The sequence below is a fragment of the Orycteropus afer genome, unplaced genomic scaffold, assembly GCF_000298275.1.
Source record: "Orycteropus afer afer isolate SDZICR_OR568_19922 unplaced genomic scaffold, OryAfe1.0 scaffold00314, whole genome shotgun sequence".
Classification (NCBI taxonomy): Eukaryota; Metazoa; Chordata; class Mammalia; order Tubulidentata; family Orycteropodidae; genus Orycteropus; species Orycteropus afer.
In genome coordinates, this window is record NW_006921901.1 from 2,132,910 (window position 1) to 2,160,366 (window position 27,457).

Below are 27,457 nucleotides of genomic sequence, written 5' to 3' on the forward strand. Positions count from 1 at the left end.
ACACACATACGTATACACACATACATATACACATATAGTTCTAAAATGTTAAATTATGCTCCTGAAAAAAACTACTCTTCAAAATTTTATGCAAGGTTTATGACCCAAATGCATGCTACAATTAGTTCACTGCCAAAGACTTTGTAAATGTAAAACCAACTCTAGGATAAGTAGTGAGAACCACAGAAAATTAAACTCAGGTGAACTTCTTCCTCTCATGTGATGTTTAAGCTCATTTTCAGTTATCAGCATTATGGAAAAATCTCAGTTACTTGATCAGTTAACATTTTTCCAAAAATCGAGCTAACTGTGTAAAAATCTCCCCACCCTCCCCACTCCATGTAACTACCCAGAATAGTTACATACAGTATTATTTGATTGACAGCATGTGATGAAGCATCTCCATCAACTCCCAATTGTGCTGAAAAGTTTTAGACCCAGAACGGCCACCAGCTGAAGAAGAGAACCCTCTTTTAATCAATCAAGAGTACTCAATGGTGGATGCTGGATGCTGTGAGGTACCCAAAAAAGATAATTTATAAAATGAGATACTGCAGTGAATGGAAATTGAGCATTTCCAATGATAACTATTAGAAAAGTGTGATGGTTAATTATATGAGTCAACTCAACTAGGCTATGGTTTCCAGTCATCTGGCCAAACACCAGTCTAATTGTTACTCGTGTAATCACCTTACCTCCTCTCTTTTATTTTATGGCCAGGTGCCCGAAGTAGGTGAGCATGTGGCTCGGGGGCTGCTTCACTGGTGGCAGCTTTAAGGTTAGGCCCAGGATAGGCAGGCGCAGAGCAGTTAGGAACAACTAAGGGACACGAACTTGTCTGTTAGTTTGTCATCCTGTGGTGGCTTATGTGGTACTGTGAGGCTGGAGGCTATGCTGCCAGTGTTGCAAACTGCCAGCAGGGTTACTCATGGTGGGTAGGTTTCAGCAGAGCTTCTGGGCTAAGACAGACTCAGAAGAAGGAAGAGGCCCTCCACTTCTCAAACAATTGGCCAGTGAAAATCTTATGAATAGTAGTGAAACACTGTCAGATATATTAGTGGAAAACTTTATGAATAGCCCTGAAATATTGTCCGATATAGTGCCAGAAGATGAGCCGATCAGGTTAGAAGGCACTCAAAATTTGACAGGGAATTGCTGACTACTCAGAGTGGAGACAACCTTAATGATATGGATAGAATAAAGCTTAGGGGTCCTCCATTAGCTGATGTGGTACAACCCAAAATGAGTAAAAACAGATGCAAACATCCATTAATAATCAGAACATGGAATGTACAAAGTGTGAATATAGGAAAACTAGAAGTTGTCAAAAATGAAATGGAATGCATAAAGATCAATATCTTAGGCATTAGTGAGCTGAAATGGACCAGGTTTGGTCATTTTAAATCAGACAACCATATAAACTACTATGCCAGGAATGACAAATTGAAGAGGAATGGTGTGCCATTCATCGTCACAAACACTGTTTCAAGATCTGTCCTGAAGTACAATGCTGTCAGTGATCAGATAATATCCATACACCTACAAGGAAGACCGGATAATACTACTATTATTCAAATCTATGCACCAACCACCAAAGCAAAAGATGAGGAAATTGAAGATTTCTACCAACTTCTGCAGTCTGAAATTCACTGAACAAGCAATCAAGATGTGTTGATTATCACTGGTGACTGGAACTTCCAGAAATGTAAGCTGGATTCAGAAGAGGACATGGAACAGGGGTTATCATTGCTGATGTCAGAGGGATCTTAGCTGAAAGCAAAGAATACCAGAAAGATGTTTACTTATGTTTTATTGACTATACAAAAGCATTCAGTTGTATGGATCATAGCAACCCATGGATAACTGAGAAGAACAGGAATTCCAGAACACTTGATTGTACTCATGAGGAACCTGTACACAGATCAGGAGGCTGTGATTCAAACAGAACAAGGGGATACTCCATGGTTTAAAATCAAGAAGGGAGTACTTCAGGGTTACATCCTTTCACCATACTTATTCAATCTGTATGCTGAGCAAATAATGTGAGAAGCTGGATTATATGAAGAAGAACGTGGTATCAGGATCAGAGGAAGACTCATTAACAAACTGCGATATGCAGATGACACAACTTTGCTTGCTGAAAGTGAGGATGACTTGAAGCACTCACTGATGAAGATTAAAGACTACAGTCTGCAGTATGGATTACACCTCAACATAAAGAAAATGAAAATCCTCACAACTGGACCAATAAGCAGGACCATGATAAATGGAGAAAAGATTAAAGTTGTCGAAGATTTCATATTACCTGGTTCCACAATCAACACCAATGGAAACGGCCATCAAGATATTAGACTATGTATAGCACTAGGCAAATTGGCTGTGAAGGGTCTCTTTCAAGTACTGAAGAGCAAAGATATCTCCTTGAAGACTAAGGTATGCCTGACATAAGCCATGTTATTTTCAATCTCCTTCATATGCATGTGAGAGCTGGACAATAAAAGGAAGACCAAAGAAGAGTTGATGCTTTTGAGTTGTGGTGTTGGCAAAGAATGCTGAAAGTACTAGGAGTGCTAAAAAGACTATCAAATCTTTCCTGGAAGAAGTACAGCTGGAATGCTCCCTGGAAGCAACAATGGCCAGACTTTGTCTCACCTACTTTGGTCCTGCTGTCAGAAGGGACCATTCCCTGGAGAAGGATATCATGCTTGGTAAAGTGGAGGGTCAACAAAAAAGGGGCAGGCCCTCAACAAGATGGATTGACACAGTGGGTACGGCAATGGGCTCAGGTATAGCAGGGATCGTGAAGCCGGCACAGGACTAGCCAGTGTTTTGTTCAGCTGTGCATATGTCACTATGAGTCAGAGATGACTCAACAGCACCTAACAACAACAATTTGAAGAAGAACAAAGTAGGAGGTCTCACACTCCTGGATCTCAAAACCTACTATATAGCCACAGTAGTCAAAACAGCCAAGTATTGGTAGGACAGACACATAGACCAGCGGAATAGAATTGAGAATCCAGAAATAGATCCATTGTCCTATGGTCAGTTGATTTTTGACAAAGGGCTGAAATCCATTATATGGGGAAGAGATTGCCTCTTTAACAAATGGTGCCGGCAAAACTGGATATCCATTTGCAGAAAAATGAAACAAGATCTGTACCTCACACCATACACATAATCTAGCTCCAGATAGATAAAAGACTTAACTGTGAAACCTCATGAATCAAAGTATAAATTTCCTCAAGGAAACAATAGGGGCAAATTTAGGGGGTCTAATATATGGCATAAATAGACTACACATAACCCAAAATGCATAAAGAGCAGAAGATAAACTAGATGAATACAACCATGTAAAAATTAAATTTTTATGTCTTTCCAAAGACTTCTCCAAAACAGTCAAAAAAGAACTTACAGATTGGGAAAAAATTTTTGGCAGCACCATATCTAACAAGGGACTTATCTCTAAAATTTATAGAAAGCTAACACCTCAACAACAAAAGGACAAACAACTCAATTAAAGAATGGGCAGAAGACATGAATAGACACTTCACCAAAGAAGATATTCAGGTGGCCAACAAACACATGAAGAAATGTTCACAATCATTAGCCATTAAACTTACTGCCATCGAGTCGAATCTGACTCATAGCCACCCCTCCTTGGGTTTCCGAGATGGTATCTCTACGGAAGCAGATTGCCCAGTCTTCCTTCCGAGGAGCAACTGGTGGATTTGAACCGCTAGGCTTCTGGTAAGCAGTCAAATGCCTTAAGCACTACACCACCAGAGCTCCTCATCAGCTATTAGAGAGATACAAATCAAAACAAAAATGAGAGAGCATCTTGCCCTAACACTAATCACAAAGTTCAACAAGACAGGAACTAACAAAAATGCTGGTGAGGATGTGGAGAGAGTGGGACTCTCATACACTGCTAGTAGGACTGTAAAATTATACAATCACCATGGAAAGCAGTACAGCAATTCCTTAAAAGTTGGAATTAGAAATACCATTTGATCCAGCAATCCCATTACTAGGTATATATCCTAAAGAAGTAAGAGCCAGGACAAGGACAGATATATCCACACCCATGTTCATCACAGCACTATTTACAATAGCAAAAAGATGGAAACAACCTAGGTGCCCTTCAAAAGAAGAATGGATATCAAACTATGGTACATACACACAATGGAATACTACACAACACTAAAGAATAACATAAAATTTACAAAATACCACGTAATGTGGATGAACTTGGAGGACATTATGCTGAGTGAAATAAGTCAATCACAGAAAAACTAATATTGTACTAGTTCACTATTGTAAAAATTCAAGGAGAGTTTACATATGGAATGAAACTTTCTTTGTTGATTACCAGGGGTGAGAGGGAAGATGAGGGAACACTGCTAGGTAAGTTTGAAAAAAAAAAAAAAAAGTGTGTGAACTGTTGAATGTAAAATTTCACCCAAATCACAATAAAAAGTTAACAAAGAGGAAAAAAAAAGTTAGTTGAAAATTATTTTTTTTAAATGTTTCTTATCCTTGAATTTTTGAGTCCCTTAGTTAATTGAAGGAGTTCTAGTGGTACAGTGGTTAAGGCATTTGGCTGCTAAACAAAAGATCAGTAATTCAAACCTATACTACCCACTCTGTGGAAGAAAGCTGAGGCAGTCTGCTTCTGTAAATATTTACAGCCTTGGAAACTCTTTGGGGGTTGCCATGAATCAGAATCATGATGGCAGTGAGTCTGGTTTGGGGAGTTAGTTACTTCATCTAAATCTCTTTGTTTCAACAATTAATTTTTCACCATGGTCTTCGCTTTTGCTGCATTGTTTTGTTGCTATGCACCACCAATTCTTTGAAATTCAGAAATAGCTTTAGCTTCCTGAAACATCTAAAGTATTAACTAATATCCACTCAGCTTGAGAGACTGTCAGTTCTTTTAGGAGATCACACAGAGCTGCTACTACAGGACTGCTGCCGTGAACTCTCTGAGTCAGGAGGCCCAGTCATTCCAAAGGATATTATTTTAGCAGTGAAGACTGATGTCCCTTCCTTACCCCAGAGGCTGTCCCCCTGGGGTAGTTATCTGGATGCTCCAGACCGACTACATTATCTGACTCAACTTTATAGCTGCCACTGTGCCATAGAAACACCTCTACTAACTCTTTTGAATGGGTTTCCCTTACCAGCCATTGAGATTTAGAGTTGACTTCTCACTATTTTCTCAGAAGAAAACTCAGGCGGGAGAAAAAGAATTTGCAGTGCTCTACAAGGTGAAATGGGCAAAATGAATGACATCTGAGTTCTACCTATGATTCTTAGAAGTATGAATTCCTGAAGCCTTAGTTTTGTCTGACTGAGATTCTTGGTGTACCAGGACTTGCTTTCAGAGGAAGAAGCTATACAAATCCAATATATTATTTTTTCATAGATCTCTCCATGGGAACCGTTACTCACAGATTAGTAGTAGTTGGGGATTTCTAGGGGGGAATATCTATCTATATGTCTGCGGTAACAGATTTAACAAGCTCAGGATTTTAGGAGGTTGCAGATATACTTACTTACTGAGTTGCCCACTTATTTATTTTTATTCTGTTGTAGGTATTTTTGTTAGAAGCCTTAAATCCTATTTATGAAGTAGGTTTAAATAAATTAAATACATAAAAATGAACATACTTTCTACCTGCTGGCAAAGAATGCTGAAAGTAGCATGGACTGCTAAAAGAACTAACAAATCTGTCCTGGAAGAAGTGCAGCCAGAATGCTCCTTGGAAGCAAGAATGGCCAAGACTTCATCTTACCTTACTTTGGTCATGTTGTAAGAAGGAACCATTCCCTGGAGAAGGATAGCATGCTTGGGAAAGTGGAGGGTCAATGAAAGAGGGAAAGGTCATCAGCAAGATGAATTGGCACAGTGGCTACAACAATGGGCTCAGGTGTAGCAAGGATCATGGAGCTGGCACAGGACCAGGCAGTGTTTCGTTCTGCTGTGCATGGGGTTGCTTTGAGTCAGAGATGATTCAGTGGCACCTAACAACAACAACATACTTTCTATCTGCTCTCCAATCCCAACTGTGTTCACAGTTGTGTTCTGAAAGACTAAAAACACAGAAATTCATGTGACCCAAAAATCAAAAAGATAATTGGTCAAACCTAAATAAAATCAGATGCTGGCCAACATAATTTAATTCTGGGTTTATTATTATTATTATTTTATTTTAATGTTCACAAAACTTCTGATGAGTAGTTCTATATATTGACGACAATAAAAATATTGTATATTCCTTTAACATAGGAAATGTTAAGGTGTAGCATGGATAATTTTATGGGTTGTGATAAAATCTTTTTGCACATTTTATTGTGTTTAAGTGAAAATTCACATAGCAAATTAGATTCCAATCAATAGTTCGTACAAATTACTCTGTGACATTGTTGCAATCCCCACAATGTGTCGGCACTCTCCTCTTTTTTCCCTGGGTTCCCTGTTTTCATTCATTCAGTTTTCCTGTCCTACCCTGCCTTCTCTTCTTTGTTTTTGGGCTAATGTTGCCCTGTTGGTAATAATTTTTTTTTAAAAAAGACTGACAGTTAATGATTTTCCACTGCTGTTTTTAAGTCAGACTCAACTTGTGGCAACTCTATGCACAACAGGATCAAGCCATTGTGATCCATATGGTTTTCAATGGCTACATTTTGGGACGTAGGTCACTGGACTTTTCTTCCTACTGTGTCTTAGTCTGGAAGCTCTGCTAAAACCTACTCAGCATCATAGCAACATATAAGCCTCTGATGACAGATAGGTGGTGGTTCACTGAAGGGCGTTGGCAAGGAAAGGAATCCAGTTTCCTGAACAAGAGGTGAGAATTTTGCCACTGAACTACCAACACCTCCATAAATGGGCCATCCTACCCAGAGGGCAGTTCTGCATTTTCTGAAGGCCTTCTGAAGACTTATTTTCTCAACTCAAAGACAACCCAAATCAAACTCACCACTATCGAGTCAGTTCAACTCACAGAAATACCTATTGGGTTTCCAAGGCTGTAAATCTTTACGGAAGCAGACTGCCTCATCTTTCTTCCATGAAGTGGCTGGTGGGTTTGAACCACTGATCTTCTGGTTAACAGCCAAATGCCTTAACCACTATACTACCAGAGGTCTTTAAACCCAAAGAAGGTTCTAAGGTTGGAAAGTAGGCATATGTGAGGTCAGGGAGGGTAATATAAATTAATGGACCAGAGAGAGCACTCCAAAAGTCACACCTCACAGTAAGCCCTGGTTACAAGTGATGTTTCAGTTCCCGCTGTGGAATTGCTGGGTCACTGACCTCACCTCTGTGGGACTACTTTGCTTAATGATGATTTTTCTACTTATATGTAAATCTTTCTCTGTTTCTATAACAGCCGGTACACAATTAGTAAGTACCAATGAATGTCTAGGAGCTCTGGTAGCATAGTGCCTAAGGCACTTAACTGCTAACCAGAAGGCTGGCGGTTCAAACCCACCAGCCACTCCTCGGAAGGAAGGTTGGGCAATCCTACTTCTGCAGTGATACTGCCTCGGAAACCCAAGGAGGGGTCGCTATGAGTCGGGGCCGACTAGACGGCAAATAACAGCAACAGCAATGAATGTCTGGTGAAAACAAAACAAAACAAAATAGATACATGGGTGCTCTTTATTCCTCTCTTTTCCACAAACATCCCTAGAATATTAATTGACTATTTCTCTTGTTTTTGTTGGGATTCCTAGAGAAAAATATTCCACTTCCTCAATCAAGAGCCCATTCCATTGTGAGATGGAAGCCTTAGAAAAAAAGTGAAAATAGTTATATAAGGCTGTACTTTACTGCTGGCTTTTTGGTAGCTTTATCCATCCAGAACATCAACCAAACTCTAAAGTTGCTGAAAATAGTCTCTTCCCAAAGAAGAAAATTGTCCAAATGCCATTCTCAGGCCCTCATCCAGAACTCGTGTACTCAAAATCATATTTAAAATAAAGATATTGATTTAACAAAATTGGTCATAGGATTCTTAGAGGACAGAGGAGACCTTGATAAGTATCAGCTAAGGGAGAAGAAAACAAGAACACAGAAATCATAGGTGATAGGCATGCTGACTGACCACCCACATACCTCCATCTGTTCCAGCAATCATGTGATCATAGTTCTTTTACCAATGATTGTTTAAAAATGGGCATGAGACCTAGTCCTAGCCAACTGGAGGTGAGAACAAATCTTCCAGAGGATTCTGGGGAAGGCTTTCTCTCTCCCAAGAAATAAACAGTCTTTTCTTTCTTTGGGTAATGTTTTATGTGGGTGTGACACCTGAAACTGCTGCAGTCATTGCAACTATAAGGAGGCCAGTTGGGGACAAAGTCAACACACTCATGTGTAGCAAGATGGAAAGAACTTGGGTCACTGATGGCAGTTTGAGGTGCTGAGTCAACTGACTTAGAATCTTTATCTCTGGACTCTTATTTGGGAGAAAATATATTTTTTTACTATTTAAACCAATCTAAATTAATTTCTTTTACCTGAAGCTGAAGGTATCCTAAAAGACAGAGAAAGGAAAAGGATCACCAAGTGTTAATTATATTAGAGATGGTTAAACATTAATATGGCTATATTGAATCAATTTTGGTCTAACTGATTTTATACTTTAAAAAGCATAATTATGTGTTTTATTATAGCAGCAGATTAAGAAGTGGTGTGTGTGGGTCACAGTATCTGCTCCTTTACACTTTCTTGCCAATAAATTTGAAAATTAATATATTAAACCAGAGAATAAATTTATTCTGCATATGTCAATAAAGAACTTCCTACATGCCAGTTAGGTCTCTGGATACCATAAACAGTTTGTGTCTAGCTATTAACCAAAAGGTTGAATTTGGTTAATAGATGAATCCACTCAGTGGTGCCATGGAAGAAAGGTCTGGCAATCTACTTCCATAAGATTAAAAAAAAAAAAAAAAAACCTCATTGCCATTGAGTCAAATCCGACTCATAGTGACCCCTCCTTGGGTTTCGAAAGCAGTATCACTACGGAAGTAGATTGCCCAATCTTCCTTCCGAGGAGTGGCTGGTGGGTTTGAACCACCAACCTTCTGGTTAGCAGTCAAATGCCTTAGGCACTATGCCCCCAGAGCTCCCCTTCCATAAGATTACAGCCATTAAAAACTCAATGGGACACAGTTCTACCTTTACACACATGGGGTCACCATAAGTCAGAATCAACTAGACTGCAAAAGATTTTTCAGGTTTATATGCTATTTGCATTTTAGGAACTAATCCACCTCAACCATAACTTGGAATGACTCCCTCTATCCCTACAATGACCATTCTACAGTCATAATTTCCTACAGCAAGATAAACTAAATTCTGCCCCTCCAAAGCTTTAGTGATAATGTAAATATGACAGTGCAGAAAACAGAAATTCAGAGAATTTGAGGCCATGGATCTACTGCTTTGCCTTAGAAAGTCATCTAAATTTTCTGCTTGTGTTGCTTCACAGGAAATGAGAAATGAGACTATAATTTATTCAAAGAGTTTGCATTATTTTTAGCCAATCCCAACTGCCCACCTCAATCTGTCCATTTTTAAAAGTTTTATTTGCACATTTGCTTTGGAATATTATTCATATTATAAAATATGTGATAAACTATAAATAAATTAATCCATTTAAAAATAGGAATGAAGTAGATACCCAATTAGTGTTATACTAAATAGGATTTACATTTTAAAGGATCTCTTATGTTTTCATTTCTATTGACTCTTTAAGGAAAATACTTGATTTTACAATTTTCACACAATTTACTACAGCTGCCAAGTACCTCTACTTTCTAAAATGACCAAAAAAACAAAACAAACTCACTGCCATCAAGTCAATTCTGATTCACAGTGACTCCCTTTGGGTTTCTGAGGCGGTAAATCTTTACGGAAGTAGATTGCCCAGTCTTCCTTCCACAGAGTGGCTGGTGGGTTTGAACTTCCAACCTTCTGGTTAGTAGTCAAATGCCTTAGGCACTATGCCACCAGAGCTCCTTTCTAAAATGGCACCCTTCCTTGGGTTTCCAAGGTGGTATCACTATAGAAGTAGATTGCCCAATATTCCTTCCAAGGAGTGGCTGGTGGGTTTGAACCACCAGCCTTCTCATTAGCAGTCAAATGCCTTAGGCACTATGCTACCAGAGGTCCTGTATCTTTCCAACTGCTGCTGTAACAAATTACCACAGATAATGTTTAACAGCTTAAAACAATTCAAATATATTACTTTACAGTTCTGGAGGTCAGAAGTGTAAAACTGTCCTGTGGAGCTAAATCAAGGTACTAAAGCAGATTTCTTCTGGAGGATTCAGGAAACAATCTATTTCCTTGTCTTTTCTAGCTTCTAGAGGCCAGTCACATTCTATGGTTGGTTCATGGCCACATCACTCCAACCTCTGCTTCCATCATCACATCTCATTCTCTGACTCTGACTTTTGTGATTACAGTGGGCTCATTAGGATAACCATCTCAATATACTTAATTTAATCACACCAGCAAAATATCTTTTGCCATGTAAGATGGTTAATTTTATGTGTCATCTTGCTAGACTATGATTCTCAGTGGTTTGACCAAACACTAGACTAGGTGCTGTTGCATAATGTAATCTAATTTGATGTAATATAATCAATCAGTTGAAAGGGAAGCTTCCTTATGACATGTTCTGCCTTCAGACTATAAAGAGATACTTTGGCATAACTTGCTCTTTCTCTCTACTCTGTACTCTTTCTGTTGCCTGACCTATGGATCTTAGGATGCAAGACTACAAGTCTCCAGCATGCTGTCTTGCCAGGCCCCCACCAATCCCATGTGCCACCAGGAGTGTCCAGTCTGTCACCTGATCTACGGATTTTGGACTTGCCAGCCAAAAGAACCCTGACTAAGACACTATCTGGTAAAACATATTCACAAACTCTAGAGATTAGGACCTGAACATCTTTGGGAAGTCTACTCTACCTACCACAAAATCCATGACAAATAGGGAATGTTTTCCTCTATCTCACCTGCCTGAGACTACTTAGGAAGTGTAGCAATTAATACTGATCCAACTGACGGTATTGGTTTTGAGTTACTGATCCTAGGAAATACTCCTATCCGTCCAAGAAAAGGATGGTGAGCTAACAAAATGCTAGATCCAGACACTAACCAAACACAATCTTCTCAAAGAGTTCTGCTCCACAAAGAGTTGGAACAGCCCAAAAGATTTATTCCTTGTTTTGGTTCCCAGGAAATCCACAATGCAAAAAAAACATGTTGTCAAAATGAATTTATAGAGAAAAGAAGTTAAAAGATAAAAGACATTCAGGGATATAATGGATTGTAATAAGAAAAAATCTGATATTAAAAAAAAAAAAACCCTCAAGACTTGAGTAAAAACTTCTAAAACCATAACAAATCACTAAATTGTTATCTTTAATTTAAGAAACATTAGGGGCACACAGGGGACGGAGACAGAGCCAGAGGTTGATAAGGGGCAGGACAGGAGAAACAACATGGCCACTGGGCCTGAGCCTCAAACCTGACATAGCCTTAATATTTAACTGCTATTAGCCAAAAACTGGAAACAACCCAATGTTCATCGAGAGGTGACCTGATAAACAAAATGTGATGTTGTTGTTGTTGTGTGCCGTGGAGTCGGATGCGACTCTTAGCGACCCCTTCTAGGCTTTCTGAGGCGGTATCACTACGGAAGTAGATTGCCCCATCTTCCTTCCGAGGAGTGGCTGGTGGGTTTGAACCGCCAGCCTTCAGGTTAGCAGTTAAGTGCCTTAGGCACTACGCTACCAGAGCTCCCACAAAATGTGATATATCCATGCAATTGAATGTTGCTCAGCAATAAAAAGAAATGAAATGGAAGAATGAAAGAAGACAGACAGAAAGGGTACATGTAATATGATTCCATTTTAAAAAATTCTAGAAAATGAAAACTCATCTACAGTGATAAAAGTAGAACAGTGGTTGTCTGGGGATGGGGACTAAAGAAGGCAAGGATAACAAACCAAGGTGTTCTGATGTTGCAGTAGTTAAGGATTCAGCTGCAAACCAAAAGGTCGGTGGTTCAAATCCACCAGTCACCTCACAGGAGAAAGATGTGGCAGTCTGCTTCCATAATGATTATAGCCTTGGAAACACTATGGGCCAATTCTACTGTAGTAGAACTAGTAGTTCAAATAGTAGTTGAGAGCTTAACCACCTGTACCAGCCAGGGACTTATAGAGTGGTACTCCAGGAATTATATCTCAAGAAGTGGGAGGGGAGCTGTTGCATTGTGGTGAATTGTAGTCCAATTCACGAGACAAAGTATATGTGAACTGCTGGCTGGAAAGTGAATTTGCTCAGTAAACTTTCACCCAAATCACAATTTAAAAAAAAGAAAAAAGAATTGTATCTCAAGTGCAAACATCCTTCCTGAATTCCAGACTCAAAATGCAGCATGTCCAGAACTAGTTCATCATCTCTTCCAATATGCCAAATTCACTTCTCTTCCTCTACTCCATCTTCAAAGGTATCACTATCACCCAGTTTCCCAAGCTAAAAACCCAGAAGTCATCCTTAACTCTTTTTCTCCCCCTCCCCAAAATTAGTCACTAAGACTCATGACTAAAAGGCTCTCAGGTCGGCGCCTTGCTCTCCATCCTCACTACCTCTGCCTCAGTGTGGACCTTCACTTTCCACAAGGACAACTTCATTAATCTCATAAACAGCGCTTTTTCTCTCTCCTCTCTCACCCTTTTCCCCCTCTTCCTCCACTGTGCTAGCACCAGAAAGATTTTCATATAAGACAAGTTAAAGCCTCTTGGCACTGAAAGCCCTTCATATGCAGCCCTTGCTCACCTTTCCAGCCTCGACTGTTACCATGACCACTAAAGCCTCCTTTTCCCCACTGTTCTTTACCCACACACCAGTATGTCCCATGCTCTTTCATCCTTCTACTGCCTTTGTGCATGGTCTCTCCTTGGCCCCCTTCCATACAAGCTATCTCCTATCTATCTATCTATCTAGCCTAAAAGTGACAACTCTGATCTCTCTCAGGTAACCTAAATGGCCCCCTCTATGTTTCTGCTCTGTCCTCTTATAACCTACTTTTATTACTATAAAATTCACCCAGTCTGCACTGAAATCTTTGTGAAATGGGCTCTGCTACAGTTAGAGAGAAGACACTGCCTGGTTTATCTCGGTGTCCCTTGTTGTTGTTGTTGTTATGTGCCGTCGAGTCGGCCCCGACTCATAGCGACCCCTCCTTGGGTTTCCGAGGCAGTATCACTACGGAAGTAGGATTGCCCAACCTTCCTTCCGAGGAGTGGCTGGTGGATTTGAACCGCCAGCCGTCTTAGTGCCTTGCAAAGAACCAGGAAGGCAGTAGGTGCTAAATTTGGTTTGCTGGCTAAATCAAGTATCCAAATCCAAAGGACATTTTGTCAAAGAACCCTATAAAGGTAGAGAAGATGGCATTAAACACCCCCATCCAATGTTTCTCTAATGCTATAGATTATGGACAGAATTCCTTATTAGATTGTAAGCCTTTAAAGATTTTACCAATTCTAGTTTGAGGTTTAAAAAAATTTTTTGTTTTAAACTACACACTCATACCATAAGCAGAAGCTATAATTTTCCCACTCCATACTTGCTTTGATGCACCCACCCTTTCTCACTGCTGATCTAAAAGAGAATTCATGAGTTGGAAGGAAAATGATCTTTAAGAAACCATGTGCAATTGGATTCTAAACTAGAAGTTTCAACTGAGGGACAAAGATAAATTAGATATGATAGTCCAGAGTGAGGTCTTATTCCAACATCCAAGTTTTCAATGAAATACCCAAAAACTGGTTATATGACTCTTTAGTCTAATTTCTGTTACATGAAGGCATTGAAGGGCCTAATTTTAGAGACTAAGAAATTTAGAGAAGAGATTTCTTTGGAGAAGAGGACACTCCACCTCATGTCAAAAGTGAAGTCTCAAGGAAACACTCAGAAAACACCCTGAAAAATCCAAGAAAGAGACAGCAGGGAGTGCCAAGTTGTGGTCAGCCTGTATTCTCAGAGGCTGTCACTGCTAATGTGGGCCATGGGCAAGAGATAGTAAGCATGAGGCTGTCTGGACACCCTAATTACTGGAGTGAGACTGTGTTTAACAATGGCAAGCAACCTTAAGAATGAGCAGAAAAGGCATGGGGCTGCCCAAATGCAAATCCAACAGCAGAGGAAGAATTTCCCTCAAGTGTATAAGTTCTAAAAAGACAGAGGGCGACAAAATACATTTGTTTAATAATCACAGTCCATTCGTGCTGCACGTTTGGCACACAGGTTACACATATCTCCTCCCCATTTGGAAGTCTTCCTAAAACCTACAACTGCCTTCCTACTGGGGATGGGGGGAAGCTCACTGCCATCAAGTTGATTCCAACTCATAGTGACCTCCTTTGGGTTTCTGAGGGAATAAATCTTTATGGAAATAGATTGCCCAGTCTTCCTTCTGCAGAGTGGCTGGTAGGTTTGAACCACCAATCTTTTCATTAGCAGTCAAATGCCTTAGGCACTGAGCCACCATTGCTCCTGTTAGGAAAGACAAAAGAAATTCTTTCCAAAGATCAAGTAACCATGCACTTAATGTGTACTTGAGACTGTTCAAAGCCAGGTCATTTAAGAGTAAAAATATAAACATATTGAAGAAATAACCAATAACTTTTTCCCTTATGAACTACCCATAAACATAAACAGAAAATCCATTTTGCTTCATGACTGATGCCAATGAAGGAAAGCAGTCACCCTAGAAAAGCAAAAGGAGGAAAGGGAGAGGAGGGAAAGGACAGCCCACATGACTCTTACCCAGGCCCTGATCCTGCTGTTCCCATTCAATGGCATCGGGCACTTGGTAGGTGGCTCCCTCCAAAAGGCCCATGTTTCCTTGCTCTAAGCCAGGCTCCTGGGATGTGACACCAGGGAGAGTAAACCCCAGCAGTTCAGTGTCACTGTCCAAGCTCTCAACCAGGGAGTCTGCATCTTTATCTTCTTCATCTTCCTCCTCATCTTCTTCTTCTTCATCTTCCTCCTCTTCATCTTCATCCTCTTCTCCCTCTAGGCAAAAAGAAATGAATGGGAAAAGTGAAGAAATAAAGTGAGTAGATGTTCACACAAATGAATCTTTGGAAATTATCTAAACACTACAAAATGATCATGCTCTGTCTGTCTTTTTAAACAAATTTGATGGCCTACGTCATACAATGTGAGCTTTGCAGCATTATGAGTCCACCAAATACTCTGCATCTCAAACTTTCAAAATCATTGTTCTGTCAGATAATCATCACACATCATGTTTACTGGGAGCCAAAGTTCTGGGAATGAAAACTGTAATTAAAGTCATATTTATAAGAGTAGGAAACATCCCTTCTTAAAGGTTTCTCAGTTAGAAAGCACACTGAAACACTAACAGAACTTAAAGGGAGTTGTTCCAATCCCTTTATATCTCACAATACAAAACAAGAGTATTCATTATTTTGGCACAGTTTTCAGTCTCTTCTTCCACATCTATGAATAGAAACTGCAGCAATGTTAAGAGAAAAATTAAAAAATAAAACATTGCCATCAAGTCAATTCCAACTCATAGCAACCCTATAGGACAGAGTAGAATTGCCTCCATAGAGTTTCCAAGACTGTAAGTCTTTTACAAAAACAGACTACCTCATCTTTCTCCCACAGAGCAGCTGGTAAGTTCAAACCATTTGGGTAACCAACTGCCTTAATCACTGCACCACCAGAGCTCCTTAAGTAAAAGGTACATAAATTCATGTTTAGATCCTTTTCTCCTTAGAGAGGAGTGACCCAAGAAACTGGAAACAATTGCACCAATTTTCTCAATCCAACTATATAGGGAAATGGAAAATGGGATATTGATCCAGGACAGTCAGAAATGCAACAATTAGAATCATTATCATTCTCTTTATCATAAGCATTAACATTTTAAATTTGCCATTCTCACTGCCTCGAGTAGAGTACATTTAGGGAACATGTCATTGTTGTGTGCTGTTGAGTTAACCCCAACCCACAGTGGCCCTATGTGACAGAGTAGAACTGCCTCTGAGAGTTTCCTAGGCTATAATCTTCACAGGTGCAGATTGCTGGTCTTTTCTCCCAAAGAGTAGCTTGTAGATTTGAACCATCAGCATTTCAGTTAATAGTCAACCATTTAACCATTGTGCCACCAAGAAACATAAGATCCCCAATTTCATTTCACCAATTTTAAGTTTCTAGAAGACTTGGCCCTACCCCCACCATGGATGCATCCCTGAATTCCCTGATGGGAGCCATGAAATTTGTTGAAGACCTTCCTTTTGGTTGCTCCCCTTGGTTCTCAATCAAGTATAGCAGGAAACTCTCCTCAGACTGTAGAGAGACAGAGAAAGGAGGACTAAAGCCACTCAAGAATTTTGAGACTCTCTTTTCTACTTCTAGGAAATTTTGTCCACACATGTTCTTTTTCATTTATAATTTAAAGGTTTTCTTTTAATTTTAGAAATATATTACCTCTAATCTTTTTATTCTAAAATTATATATCCTTCAACTTTGTAGGAATTAATACTTGTCATTATTCCAAAAATTCTACAATTATTTTTTGAGCACCTAATGGGTGCTATTCCAGGCACTGGAGATGAAGCAATAGTCTTTGCCTTTAAGGAGACAACATTCTACTCAGGTAAGCGCCAAGCTTACTGCTGTCAAGTCAAATCCTACTCATAGCAACCCTTCCTTGGGTTTCTGAGGTGCTATCTCTAAGCAAGTAGATTGCCCAGGTTTCCTTCCAAGGAGTGGCTTATGGGCTTGAACTGTCAGCCTTCTGGTTAGCAGTCAAATGCCTTAGGCACTATGCAACAAACAGATACACAAATCAACATATAATGTTACATTGTTATTAAAGCTGGCAAGAAAACAGATAATGACAATAACAACAATAGCAGAATAAAAGCCTATTGCTGTCAAATCAACTCCAACTCATAGCAACCCCATAGAACAGAGTAGAACTGCCCATGGGTTTTCCTAACCTGTAATCTTTACGGGAGCAGATCACCAAGTCTTTTTTCTCATGGAGTGGCTGATGGGTTCAAACAGCCAACCTTTCTGTTAGCCACCAAGCGCTTAACCTGTACCATCAGGGCTCCTTACAGATAATGACTGCTATTTAGATGGGGAGATTGGAGGCTTTTCTGATAAGGCAAAGTTTGAACAGAGACTGTACCAAAATACTGAATTCTCTTGTTTAATTTAGAACGCTATCTGCAGGAAGAAGAGTAGTCTGGGCAGAAGAAATAGTAAAGCCAAAGGCTTGGAGGCAAGTGTGTGTTTGTTGTGTTCAAAGAATGACAAAGATGACCATTGGGCTGGGGAAGGGCAAGAAGAAGAGAATGATAAGAAATTAATAAGGAGGGATAGGCAAGGGCTAGACCACATAGGCCCTTTGTAAGCCTCAGTAAAGCCTTCGGATTTTATTTTAAATATGACAGGAAGACATTGGAGGTTTTGAGCAGGAGAGAAATATAATCTGGTTTATATTTTTAAAGGATGAATCTGGCTACAGGGTAGAGAACAGACTGTATTAGAGAAAAAAAAAAAGAAGAAGAAGAAGGAAGACTCATTAGGAGGCTATTTCAAATGCAGAGAATGCATGGTGCTTTGGAGTAGAGTGTAGTCCTGAGTGTAGGAGTGTAGTAGGGTGACAAGTGGTCATATTTTGGATTTAATTTGAAAGTAGGACCCTGATGATATGATGTGAGATGTGGGATTAAGAAATAAGCTGAGGATGATTTGGGGCCTGAGCAACTGGATAAATAATGGTATGATTTACTGTAAAGAAGAACTAGAGGACAGAGTGCAAATTCAAGAATTTTATTTGAGATTAATTTTACGATGGCTATGACAGGAGCTCTGCTGGCATAATGGCTAAGGCATTTGATTGCTAACCAGAAGGCTAGTGGTTCAAACCCACCAGTCACTCCTCGGAAGGAGGATGGGGTTGGGCAATCTATTTCCCTAGTGATACCACCTCGGAAACCTAAGGAGGGGTCACTATGCATCAGAACCAACTCGACCGCAGTGAGTTTGGTTTTTTACGCCTATGACATCCAGATGAGATGTTGGAAGTCTACAAGAAGGTCAGAGCAGAGAGAATTTGAGAATTTGCAACATATAAGTAATCTTTAAAACTATAGGATTGGCTAAGATTAACAAAAGAGAAGCAGTCCAGGACCAGCTCTTGAGCAAACCAACATTTAGAGTTGGCCAGCAGAGGGAGACCGAGCAAAGGAGACAGTGACCGCTGAAGTGGGGGGGTGGGGGGAGAGACAAGCATATGGTATCCTGGAAATAAAGCATTTCTGAGAGGCTAAGCAACAGGGAATGTCCCTCTGGCTTTGAAGTCTTTAGTGACCTTGGCAAAAAATAGCAAAAGCTATTTCACTGCAAGGGTAGAGATGAAAGCCAGATTGGAGTAGATTAAGAGAAAATTAGAAAAGAGGAAGTAGATACAGTAAACATAGTTTAAAAAAAAAAAAAACCTCTTACAAGAAATTTGGCTGAAAAACGGAACAGGGAAGTAAATGAGGTCAAGGACAGGTTTTGTAAAATAGGAAATATCAGAATTTATTTCAGAGTTCCTGGGTGGTACAAACAGTGAATGCAGTCAGCTGCTAACCAAAAGGTTGTAGGTTCCAGGCTACCCAGGAGCATCTCGGAAAAAAAGTGATCTACTTCCAAAAAATCAGCCACTGAGAACCCCCCGAGCATAGCTCCACTCTCACACATAAGTCAGAGTTGACTCCACAGCAACCGGTCAGTCAGAATTTATTTTTACACTAAGGAATAAGCTCTGGTACAAAAGGGAAACTGATGATGCGGGAGAGAGGGGACACTGCTACTGAATCTTCCTGTGCCTCTCTTTTCTTATCTGTAAAACTGGTATTATTATGTCACAGGCTGACTGTAAGGATTCCACTAGTTAATATATAAAGTACTTAGAGCTAAGCCTGGCATATAGTTGCCATCATACAAGGTTCCCTTCTTTACCATTACTGAGAGGAGATGGGCTCTGGTGAACAAGTAGGACTGGCTCAGACAACATCCCCCATGGCAACAGGAAGGAAGGCAAAGAAAATGGGCACAGAGGCAGAGAGGTGGGTAGATTTGATGGTGGGAATGTGTGAAAGTTATCTTCTTGTTTCTTCTATTTTCTTAGTCAAACAAGAAACTGGAATTGAAAAGGGAAATGTTGGAGGTTTCAGGCGAGAGGAGAAAGTATGAAATTGTCATCTTGGAGAGTAGGCGAGTGAATTGCCAAGGAAATGTGGTAGGACTGCCAGGCAGCTCGATGGTCCCACTGGAGATTTGACATCATAAATTTAAAGTGAGATCCAGGAAGATGGTTGTGTGCTTTTCTCCTGCCACATTTAGCTGTTTAGATGCAGGCATGAAGGGGAGTAGGCAGAGAGATTTAACTAGCAGCAAGTTCTGCTAGGGCAGCTCAATTGGGGTGGGAAAGTTAATGGGGTATGAAGGTAGTGATTTTAAGGATGGACCAGGGACTCTAAAAAACACCTGGGGAGGAGACAAGATAAAATGTGATGGGGTCAGTGGATTATGGAGAAAACTATCAGGGCTCATCAAGACTAATACAGGGCTTCACTGATTTGCCTCCTATGTACAGAAATTGTTCCCTTTCTTCTCCAATAACCTATAAGAGGTTTATAATTGATGGGAAAATTGTAGCAGTTTAATACAGATCCCCATAAGAATGTAAAGACAAAGCCAGGACTAAAACCCAAGTTTTCATTACTTTTCATGACTACCCACGTAGGACAACTACTCAGTCCTCCTTTAATCAATTCCTCCTCTTTAAAACATACAATTATTAAAAAGCAAAAGGGACCTCAAAAGGCATCTTACTCCATCATTTTGCATCCCGAAGACAGGGCTGCCTATAAACAAATCTAAGGCAACAGAAGGTCGTTACCTTCATATGATTTGAAAGACACTGCTAGGGCCCAGGTGTCTCCTAATATCTTTCACACTCACCCACCATAGTGTGGGGTTCCCTCTTCCCCTCCTTGTCCTGAAATGCCCCAAATGATACGTCTTCCTCCAGCTCAGACAATAACACTGAAGAGTATGCTGTCCAGAAACATCCTATTGAGTAGTGTACCTGGAATGGAAAGAAGGACTCTGATTTACAAGTGGGATGAAAGAGGACAGAAAGCATTCTTAGTCCTGGTGCCATCAATCCCTACCACCCTTCAGCACAAAGAACTTAAAAGATTGAAGATGTAGCTATACAAAAGGAAGTTTCAGTGATTGTGTAGAGGACAGCAGGGCGACAGGCCTCATTAGACTGAGGTTTCTTTTAATCTACCTTTATTCTCTCAGTATTTTTTCTGCCAGTGAATTGTCTTAATTGTGAAGCATCTTTACTAGTTTGTCATCGTACCCTCCTGTAATTACCAATGAAACACTGACTACTCTTACATACAACAAAAAATGTACAGTCATCTCTCCTCATTAGCAAAATAATGTATTTCATAGAAGCTTAACTCAAAGATGTGGAAAAATATTGAACAAAAGAAGGGTAATTTTGTTCTCTGTTGTATCACCAATGACTAGCACAATGCTTGGCAGCCAGCAGTGCTCAATAAGTACTTGTTGAATGAATGAATAAATGAATGAATGAATAAATAGAGGTAGGTGCAGGTTTTTAACAACTGGCTAAATCTAAAGAAACATAGAGTAGCATTTAATAAACATTTAGTAACACCTTCCTGACTAATCTGGAACAGCCCAAAGGTATGAGACCAACAGGCACAAAATTAACGAGAGTTCTTTTCATTTTCAGTTCATAGAAACTGAAAAGAAAGTCATTCCTATTTCAGTCAGTCTTTTAACCCAAGACAAATGATGATGTCATGAAGACCTCTGAACGGCATGTCATAAATGTTCAGCAAATAAAACTGTGCCAAAAACAATAAAAGGATCCCTGCCCCCCCAAAAAAAAACTGAAATTAAAGGAAGAAATCATTCAAATAACACAACCAGCCTATATTTAAGAGTCATAGGGTACTGCTTGGTGAATTTTGTAATTTTGTTTAAAGAAACACCAAAATTAATTTTAGTTTCTCTGAACCCCCAAATAAGGATACGGGTCAAGAGGGAACAAAATAAGTATTGAACATAAAGATGGCACAGGTAAAAAAAAAAAAAAAAAAAGTGAACCTCTGAGAGGAAGAGATCACTCTTGGTTGACCATGTATAACAGATACACCTCGTAAATCATCATCCAGTGTCAGTGCCCAAAGCCTTGAAGCTGCATTTGTCCTGAGAATCCTTGAAACACCACCACAGCTCAGGAAGGGAAGGTTCAGAGAGCTCGACCTGAGCAGTTCGGGAACAGAAAGTGCACCCATGTAAGTTTTTCCCAAGTTGACTCAAACAGATTACTTCATAATACCACCAATCACAGTAATGCACCAGCAATGAAAACAGTAACAATGGTTTCTGAGTAATCATCTCAGCTGACAGGCAAATCTTCCTACCACTATGCACTGGTGTCACTCCCAAATACATGATACACTCCATGTAAAACTCCTTTTTTGCTCTTGTTGAGCCACTGTCTCCTTGAATGTTCACTGCAACACACTAAGTACAGGATGCAGTGAGGGACTGACTGCAGTTTCTTGCCATGGAGCTAATGGATTTTTCCCTAGGATTCTCACCAAGCTTGAGTCACTTGGGATTAATCGGATACTATTGCTAGCATGTCCACTGTCAAGAATTCTGACACCTCATAGTGCAAAACCTGATTGAAGTGTCAGCCAAAAACCTAACTTAGGTGTCCAAGCAGTAGACAGCTCAGCATGCCAAAAAAGACTGGAACATGGCTCACTAGCTGATGGCTGTGCTTGAAGTGAACTGAGGGAATTTAAAACTGTAAATTGTTAAACAGAAATGTCAGGTCATCATGTGGCCAAGAGATGTTTGGTGATATTAAGTAGTGTATTCACAGCTTAAACAGAGAGATGTCCTATTGCTAGTGGCAGGGAAGAAGTATGTCTAGACAGTCCCCTAAGCCAATTTTATCTGTCTGCACCCTTTGACAAATCCCTTAACAGCTACTTCATAACATATGACACTACTTTGTACTTATATGAGGCTTTTCTTCTGAGGAACTCAAAATGCTTTTCAGGCATTATCCTCCATACTTACACTGTTAGCTAGATAAGAAGCTAGTCTCATGTGCATTGCTTTAGTCACAGGCTTCTGTCTTTGCTGCTTAAATATCACAGTAGAGCCTAAAAGGGACTAATTCAAATCCAGAATTTTTGACGCTCTAGCTCAAGAGTCCCTGTGCGGCACAAACCATTAAGCATTCACCTACTAGCCAAAAGGCTGGCAGTTTAATCCCCCCTAGAGGTACCTTGCAAGACAGGCCTGTTTATCTGCTTCTGAGAGGTCACAACCTTGAAAACCCTTATGAAGCAGCTCTACTTTGCACACATGGGGTCACCATGAGTCAGAACAGACCCAATGGCAACTAGCAATAACAGGTCAGGTCTTTCTTCATTATTCATCGAAAATATTCCCATTAAAGTTCCTAGAAACCAAGAGTTTTAATTTTGTTTGGTACTAAGGCTATGAGTTAAATACCAGCAAAATCAACAGAAGATGTGGGAGAAAAATTGCCCTGTGGCCCCAGCCTGAGAAATCTACTCCAAAGTCCATTTGCAGTTTGACAGGTTGTTCCCACTAAAGATGCTCAACTTCTATAATTTCGATTTAGACCACAGCTTAGACTTTTTAATATTCCCAGAAGACAGAGAACTAGTTAGCATCCCTGGCTGTTACTAATGAGTCATAAGGGAAAGAGCCCTTGGTTGACAATGTGTCATCCCAACAGTGGGAATAGGAAGGGCCAGAGCAGTAATAATTGTTCCTCAACATAACCTGCCTGTCCTTGACTTACAAAAATATGATCTCACCTGTACCTTCTGTCTCTTTGGAATGTCAGTGATTAATTTGGATTCTCATCTTCTGCCTATTTACTCATTAGCTCAAAGTTCTAAATTTCTTGTCAGTGGCCTTTTTCTTTACTAGGTGTGGTAGTTAAGGTTATGTGCCAGCTTGGCTGGGCCGTGATTTTGAGTGGCTTAGCAGAAAGATGTAGTTCTTCCCCATGATGAGACTGTAATCACTTCCTTGGTGAAATCTTCTATGAGCAACTAATGAGTTGCCTTCGGTATGTGTCCTGCTTCCAGTATATTGGGAGAAGCTTTGAAGAAGGTCTCTAGCTTTTTGGCACATTTGACACATCCTACATCTGGCCAGGGAGCTCTGGTAGCATAGTGCCTATGGCACTTGACTGCTAACCAGAAGCAGCCACTCCTTGGAAAGAAGGTTGGGCAATCTACTTCCATAGTGATACTGCCTTGGAAACCCAAGGAGGAGTTGCTATCAGTGAGGTCCGACTCGATGTCACATAACAACAACAACATGTGGACAAGTCTCCATCACCAGTTCCTGGACTTGACCCAGTGGCCTGCTGTGTTGCCTGCTGATCTTGGGATTATGCTATTTCACTTGCCCACCCTGAGCTTCTCAGCCTCAGCAGCCAGCAGCTGCAGGAGTTAGAAGTCTCCAGCGCCAGTGGTCCTGGAGTGAGGGGCAGAGCCTTCACCCAGCCCCTAGAATTGGCACTATGAACTAAGACTTCTGGCCTCCTAAACTGTAAAAGAGAAAATTCTTGTTTCTTAAAGCCATTCACTTTCTGTTATAGCAGCTAGAGAATTAAGACATTAGGTTTAAAATTAAATCCAAGGTAAACAAATTAAAACATGTAGAAAAGAGGACAAATACAATGAAAAGGAACTAGGTAGCTTTGCTGGGCAAAGGCTTAGTATGCATTAGTCTTTCTCCCACTTCCTCTCTGAAGGTAACAGCCCTGATATACCCCAGTGGCACAATTTCTCAAGGAAACATTTGTTGTCATCTTTTTCCTGGGCGTTCTGGTGGCGTAGTACCTAAAGCATTTGACTGCTAACCAGAAGGCTGGAGGTTCAAACCCACCAGCCACTCCTGGGAAGGAAGACTGGGCAATCTACTTCCGTAGAGATACTGCTCAGAAACCCAAGGAGGGGTTACTATGAGTCGAACTGACTCAATGGAAGTGAGTTTTTTTGTTTGTTTGTTTGTTTGTTTTTGGTATTTTCCTGGGTTAATATAATCAAAAGCCATTGTAGCAAAATAATTCCCATATATAAAGAACAGCGGAAGCATTATGGATGGCATTGCTTTTATTTCCTAGACTTTTTTCCTTAACTTGAGCATCAAATTGTGCTCAACACCTGAAAGCCAGAAAAGAAAAAATGAAACTTGGCTGGAGGATGTGAAGTGATTCTCCAGCAGATGGCTCTGTTGGATCAGAAGGGACTGAGGCACCCCCAGATGCTTTTGAAAAAACTACAAAATCCAGCAGCTCACAAGGGTAAACTGATTTAAGAATTTATTAGGAGCTCTGGTGGTGTAGTGCCTAAGGCATCTGACTGCTAACCAGAAGACTGCACAATCTATTCCATAATGATACTGCCTTGGAAATCCAATGAGGGGTCGCTACAAGTTGGATCCGACTCAAAGGCATTGAGTTTTTGGTTTTTTTAGCATCTTATTATATTTCTAAAATCTGAAATATTCCCACCAACTAAATGCCTTAACATTTCTATCATGTAATGTTAGGTGTATACAAGGGAATATGTTTGCCATATTTATGTTATTAAGTATAATGAAATAAACCAGAGAGCTCATCATTCAACTCAAGAACTGAAATATTACTACTACTCTTGCATCTATCTGCATATTTCTTTCCTGTCTTAACTGTGGGCTTCCTCTTAAAGCCATAAACAATTATTGAATGTTATATTCTAGAATTCACCATTTTTTCCCACTCAAAATTAAGATATTGAGTTTCATCCATCTTATTGAACAAAACACTAACTAGTTTGTTAATTTTCACTGTATATGGTATTTTGTTTTGTGGATACATCACAATTTATTTTTGATTATTTGGTTGTTGCCATTCTTTTTGCTGTTATGAATAATGTTGCTATGAATATTCTTTTTTTTTTTTTTTTTTTATTAGGATTTGGGTGAAGATTTACAGAGTAAATTCACTTTTCATACAGCAGTTCACATATACTTTGTCTCATGTCATTGACCAAAATTTACAATGCAGCAGCTCCCCTCCCACTTCCTCCCCATAGTTACCTCCTCCCAGTGTCCATCCCTTCATACTCTTCGAGAGGCCCATTTTCTGCCAACCCTGTATATGATCTTGGATACACTCTCCATTTAGACATACATAATTGTTTAGCTTGTTCACCCATCTATCCGTCCCTATACCCATTTTTGCTTTCATTAACAACTCAGTATTGTATTTACAAAGGGGTTCATATTTGTTGTTTGTACTGCCCATGTAACTCTCTCTGTCTTTCTCATCCTCAATGCTGCCATATTGGTCACTCACATTTGGTACATTGCCCTTCTCTTCACCCAAATCAATATTTATCTCTATCTATCTAACAGCATTCCCTCCCCTTCCCTCCCACCCCTGGTAACCAACAAAGAAAATGTCCTCCAATATATAAACATTGCTATGAATATTCTTATATAAGATTTCAAATGTATCTATTCAAGAGTTTCTCCAAGGGGCAATGCTAAAAATGAAATTGCTGGGTCAAAGGAATACAAATGTTTAACTTAGTATAAATTTTCTTAGCTCCACATCTTCATCAACCCTTGATGTGTCAAACATTAAACTAACTAGAGGGTAGATGGGAGCTCTGGTGGCATAGTGCCTAAGGCATTTGACTGCTAACCAGAAGGCTGGCAGTTCAAACCCACCAGCCACTCCTCGGAAGGAAAGTTGGGCAATCTATCTCTGTAGTGATACCGCCTCAGAAACCCAAGGAGGGGTCGCTATGAGTCGGGGCCAACTCGACAGCACATAACAACAACAACAACATGTTCTGGTTACCTACAGTTGCTCTAACAGAAGATATACCACAAATGGGATGGCCTTACCAAACAGGAGTTTCTTCTCTAACAGTTTGGAGGCTTTAAGTCTGAGTTCAAAGTGCCAGGTTCTAGGGGCTGGATGAAAGCCCCTCAAGCTTGGGCTTCAGCTCTGCCTCCTGCTCCCAGCCCACTGCAGCTAGAGGCTTTTCTAAACTCAGACAGCTACTGGTTGCTGAGACCGAGAAGCCCAAGGTTAACAGTAAAAAGGCATAGTCCTGATGTTACCAAGCACACGGCAGGCCATTAATTCAAGTCCATTGTAAGTCCCCAGGTTGGCAGAGCTACAGGAGGGTTCAAGGTGCCATAAGCTAAAGACCATTCCCAAGGCCTCTCCTTGTATACGTGAAGCAGACCATATCCCAAAGGCAGCTACTCAGCTGCTTATGGTAGATCCCACCATGGAGTTGATTGCCAGTCTCATCATGGGGAATAATTACCACCAGCTGCCTAGCCACTCAACCAGGCCCAGCCAAGTTGACACACAAACATAACCACCCCTTGTCATCTTGGCACCTGTACAGATCTTCAATGGGTGGTATCTGTACAGGTCTCCTCCACTGGGTGGCTCCAGTCTCCTAGTTCCTAAATGGCAACCTCACCCCCTTGGCCTGGCAGGCCCTTTTCCTCTCCCTCTTAGGCATGGCAGCCCCGCCCCCTCACTCTTGGGCAGTGCCTATGGCTCAATCCCACTGGCTCACATGAACGAGCAGCCCCACACTCCAGAACCAAGTTGGTGAAGGCCTGCCTGGCTCTTGAAACCTAGGGGGCTGTTCCACCCCCAAAGGCCATGGGCCTACCCTTTCAGGCTGAGGCAGCTCTGCTTCTGCCAATTAATGCCCTAGGGCAACTCACTCTGCTGGAAATCTTTCTACCCAAAGGACACTTGGCTTTCTTGCTCCATGGGCCAGCCAACCTCCTACTCCATTTGATGCCAGTCTTCTCTGCCAATTAACACCCGAAGGCAACCCACTCCACCAGGAAGCTGCCTTCCCAATGGCACCCGGCTATCTCCTCTGTGGGCTGGTAAGCCTGTTGCTGTCTCATGCCGGTTCTCTCGGCTCTGCTACTGCCGTCTGTCATGCTGGTCTCTGGGCTCTGCTAATATGTCTCTCATGCCATATGCCGGGGTCTCTCTGCCTGGGTCTCAGGTCAAGGACACACTCCACTCCTGTTTCCACATTTTAGGTATCTGTCAGAGCAGCACCCCACTCTCTCGGTACCAAATTCTGTTCTGGTTGCCCAGTGCCGTTCTGACAAGAAATATACCATAAATGGGATGGTCTTAACAAACATGAGTTTATTCTTACAATTTGGAGGCTCTAA

The 27,457-nt window shown here is 40.6% G+C and overlaps 1 protein-coding gene across 1 annotated transcript in view; it reads right to left on the reverse strand.

Annotated features, from left to right (window-relative positions):
• Window positions 1-27,457, reverse strand: part of ARMH4 (armadillo like helical domain containing 4) — a 188,731-nt gene that overhangs the window by 128,471 nt on the left and 32,803 nt on the right. Inside the window, exon 4 of the mRNA XM_007951871.2 lies at window positions 14,864-15,112. Coding sequence (XP_007950062.1) covers window positions 14,864-15,112 — 249 coding nt within the window. The remainder of the gene's footprint in view (window positions 1-14,863; window positions 15,113-27,457) is intronic.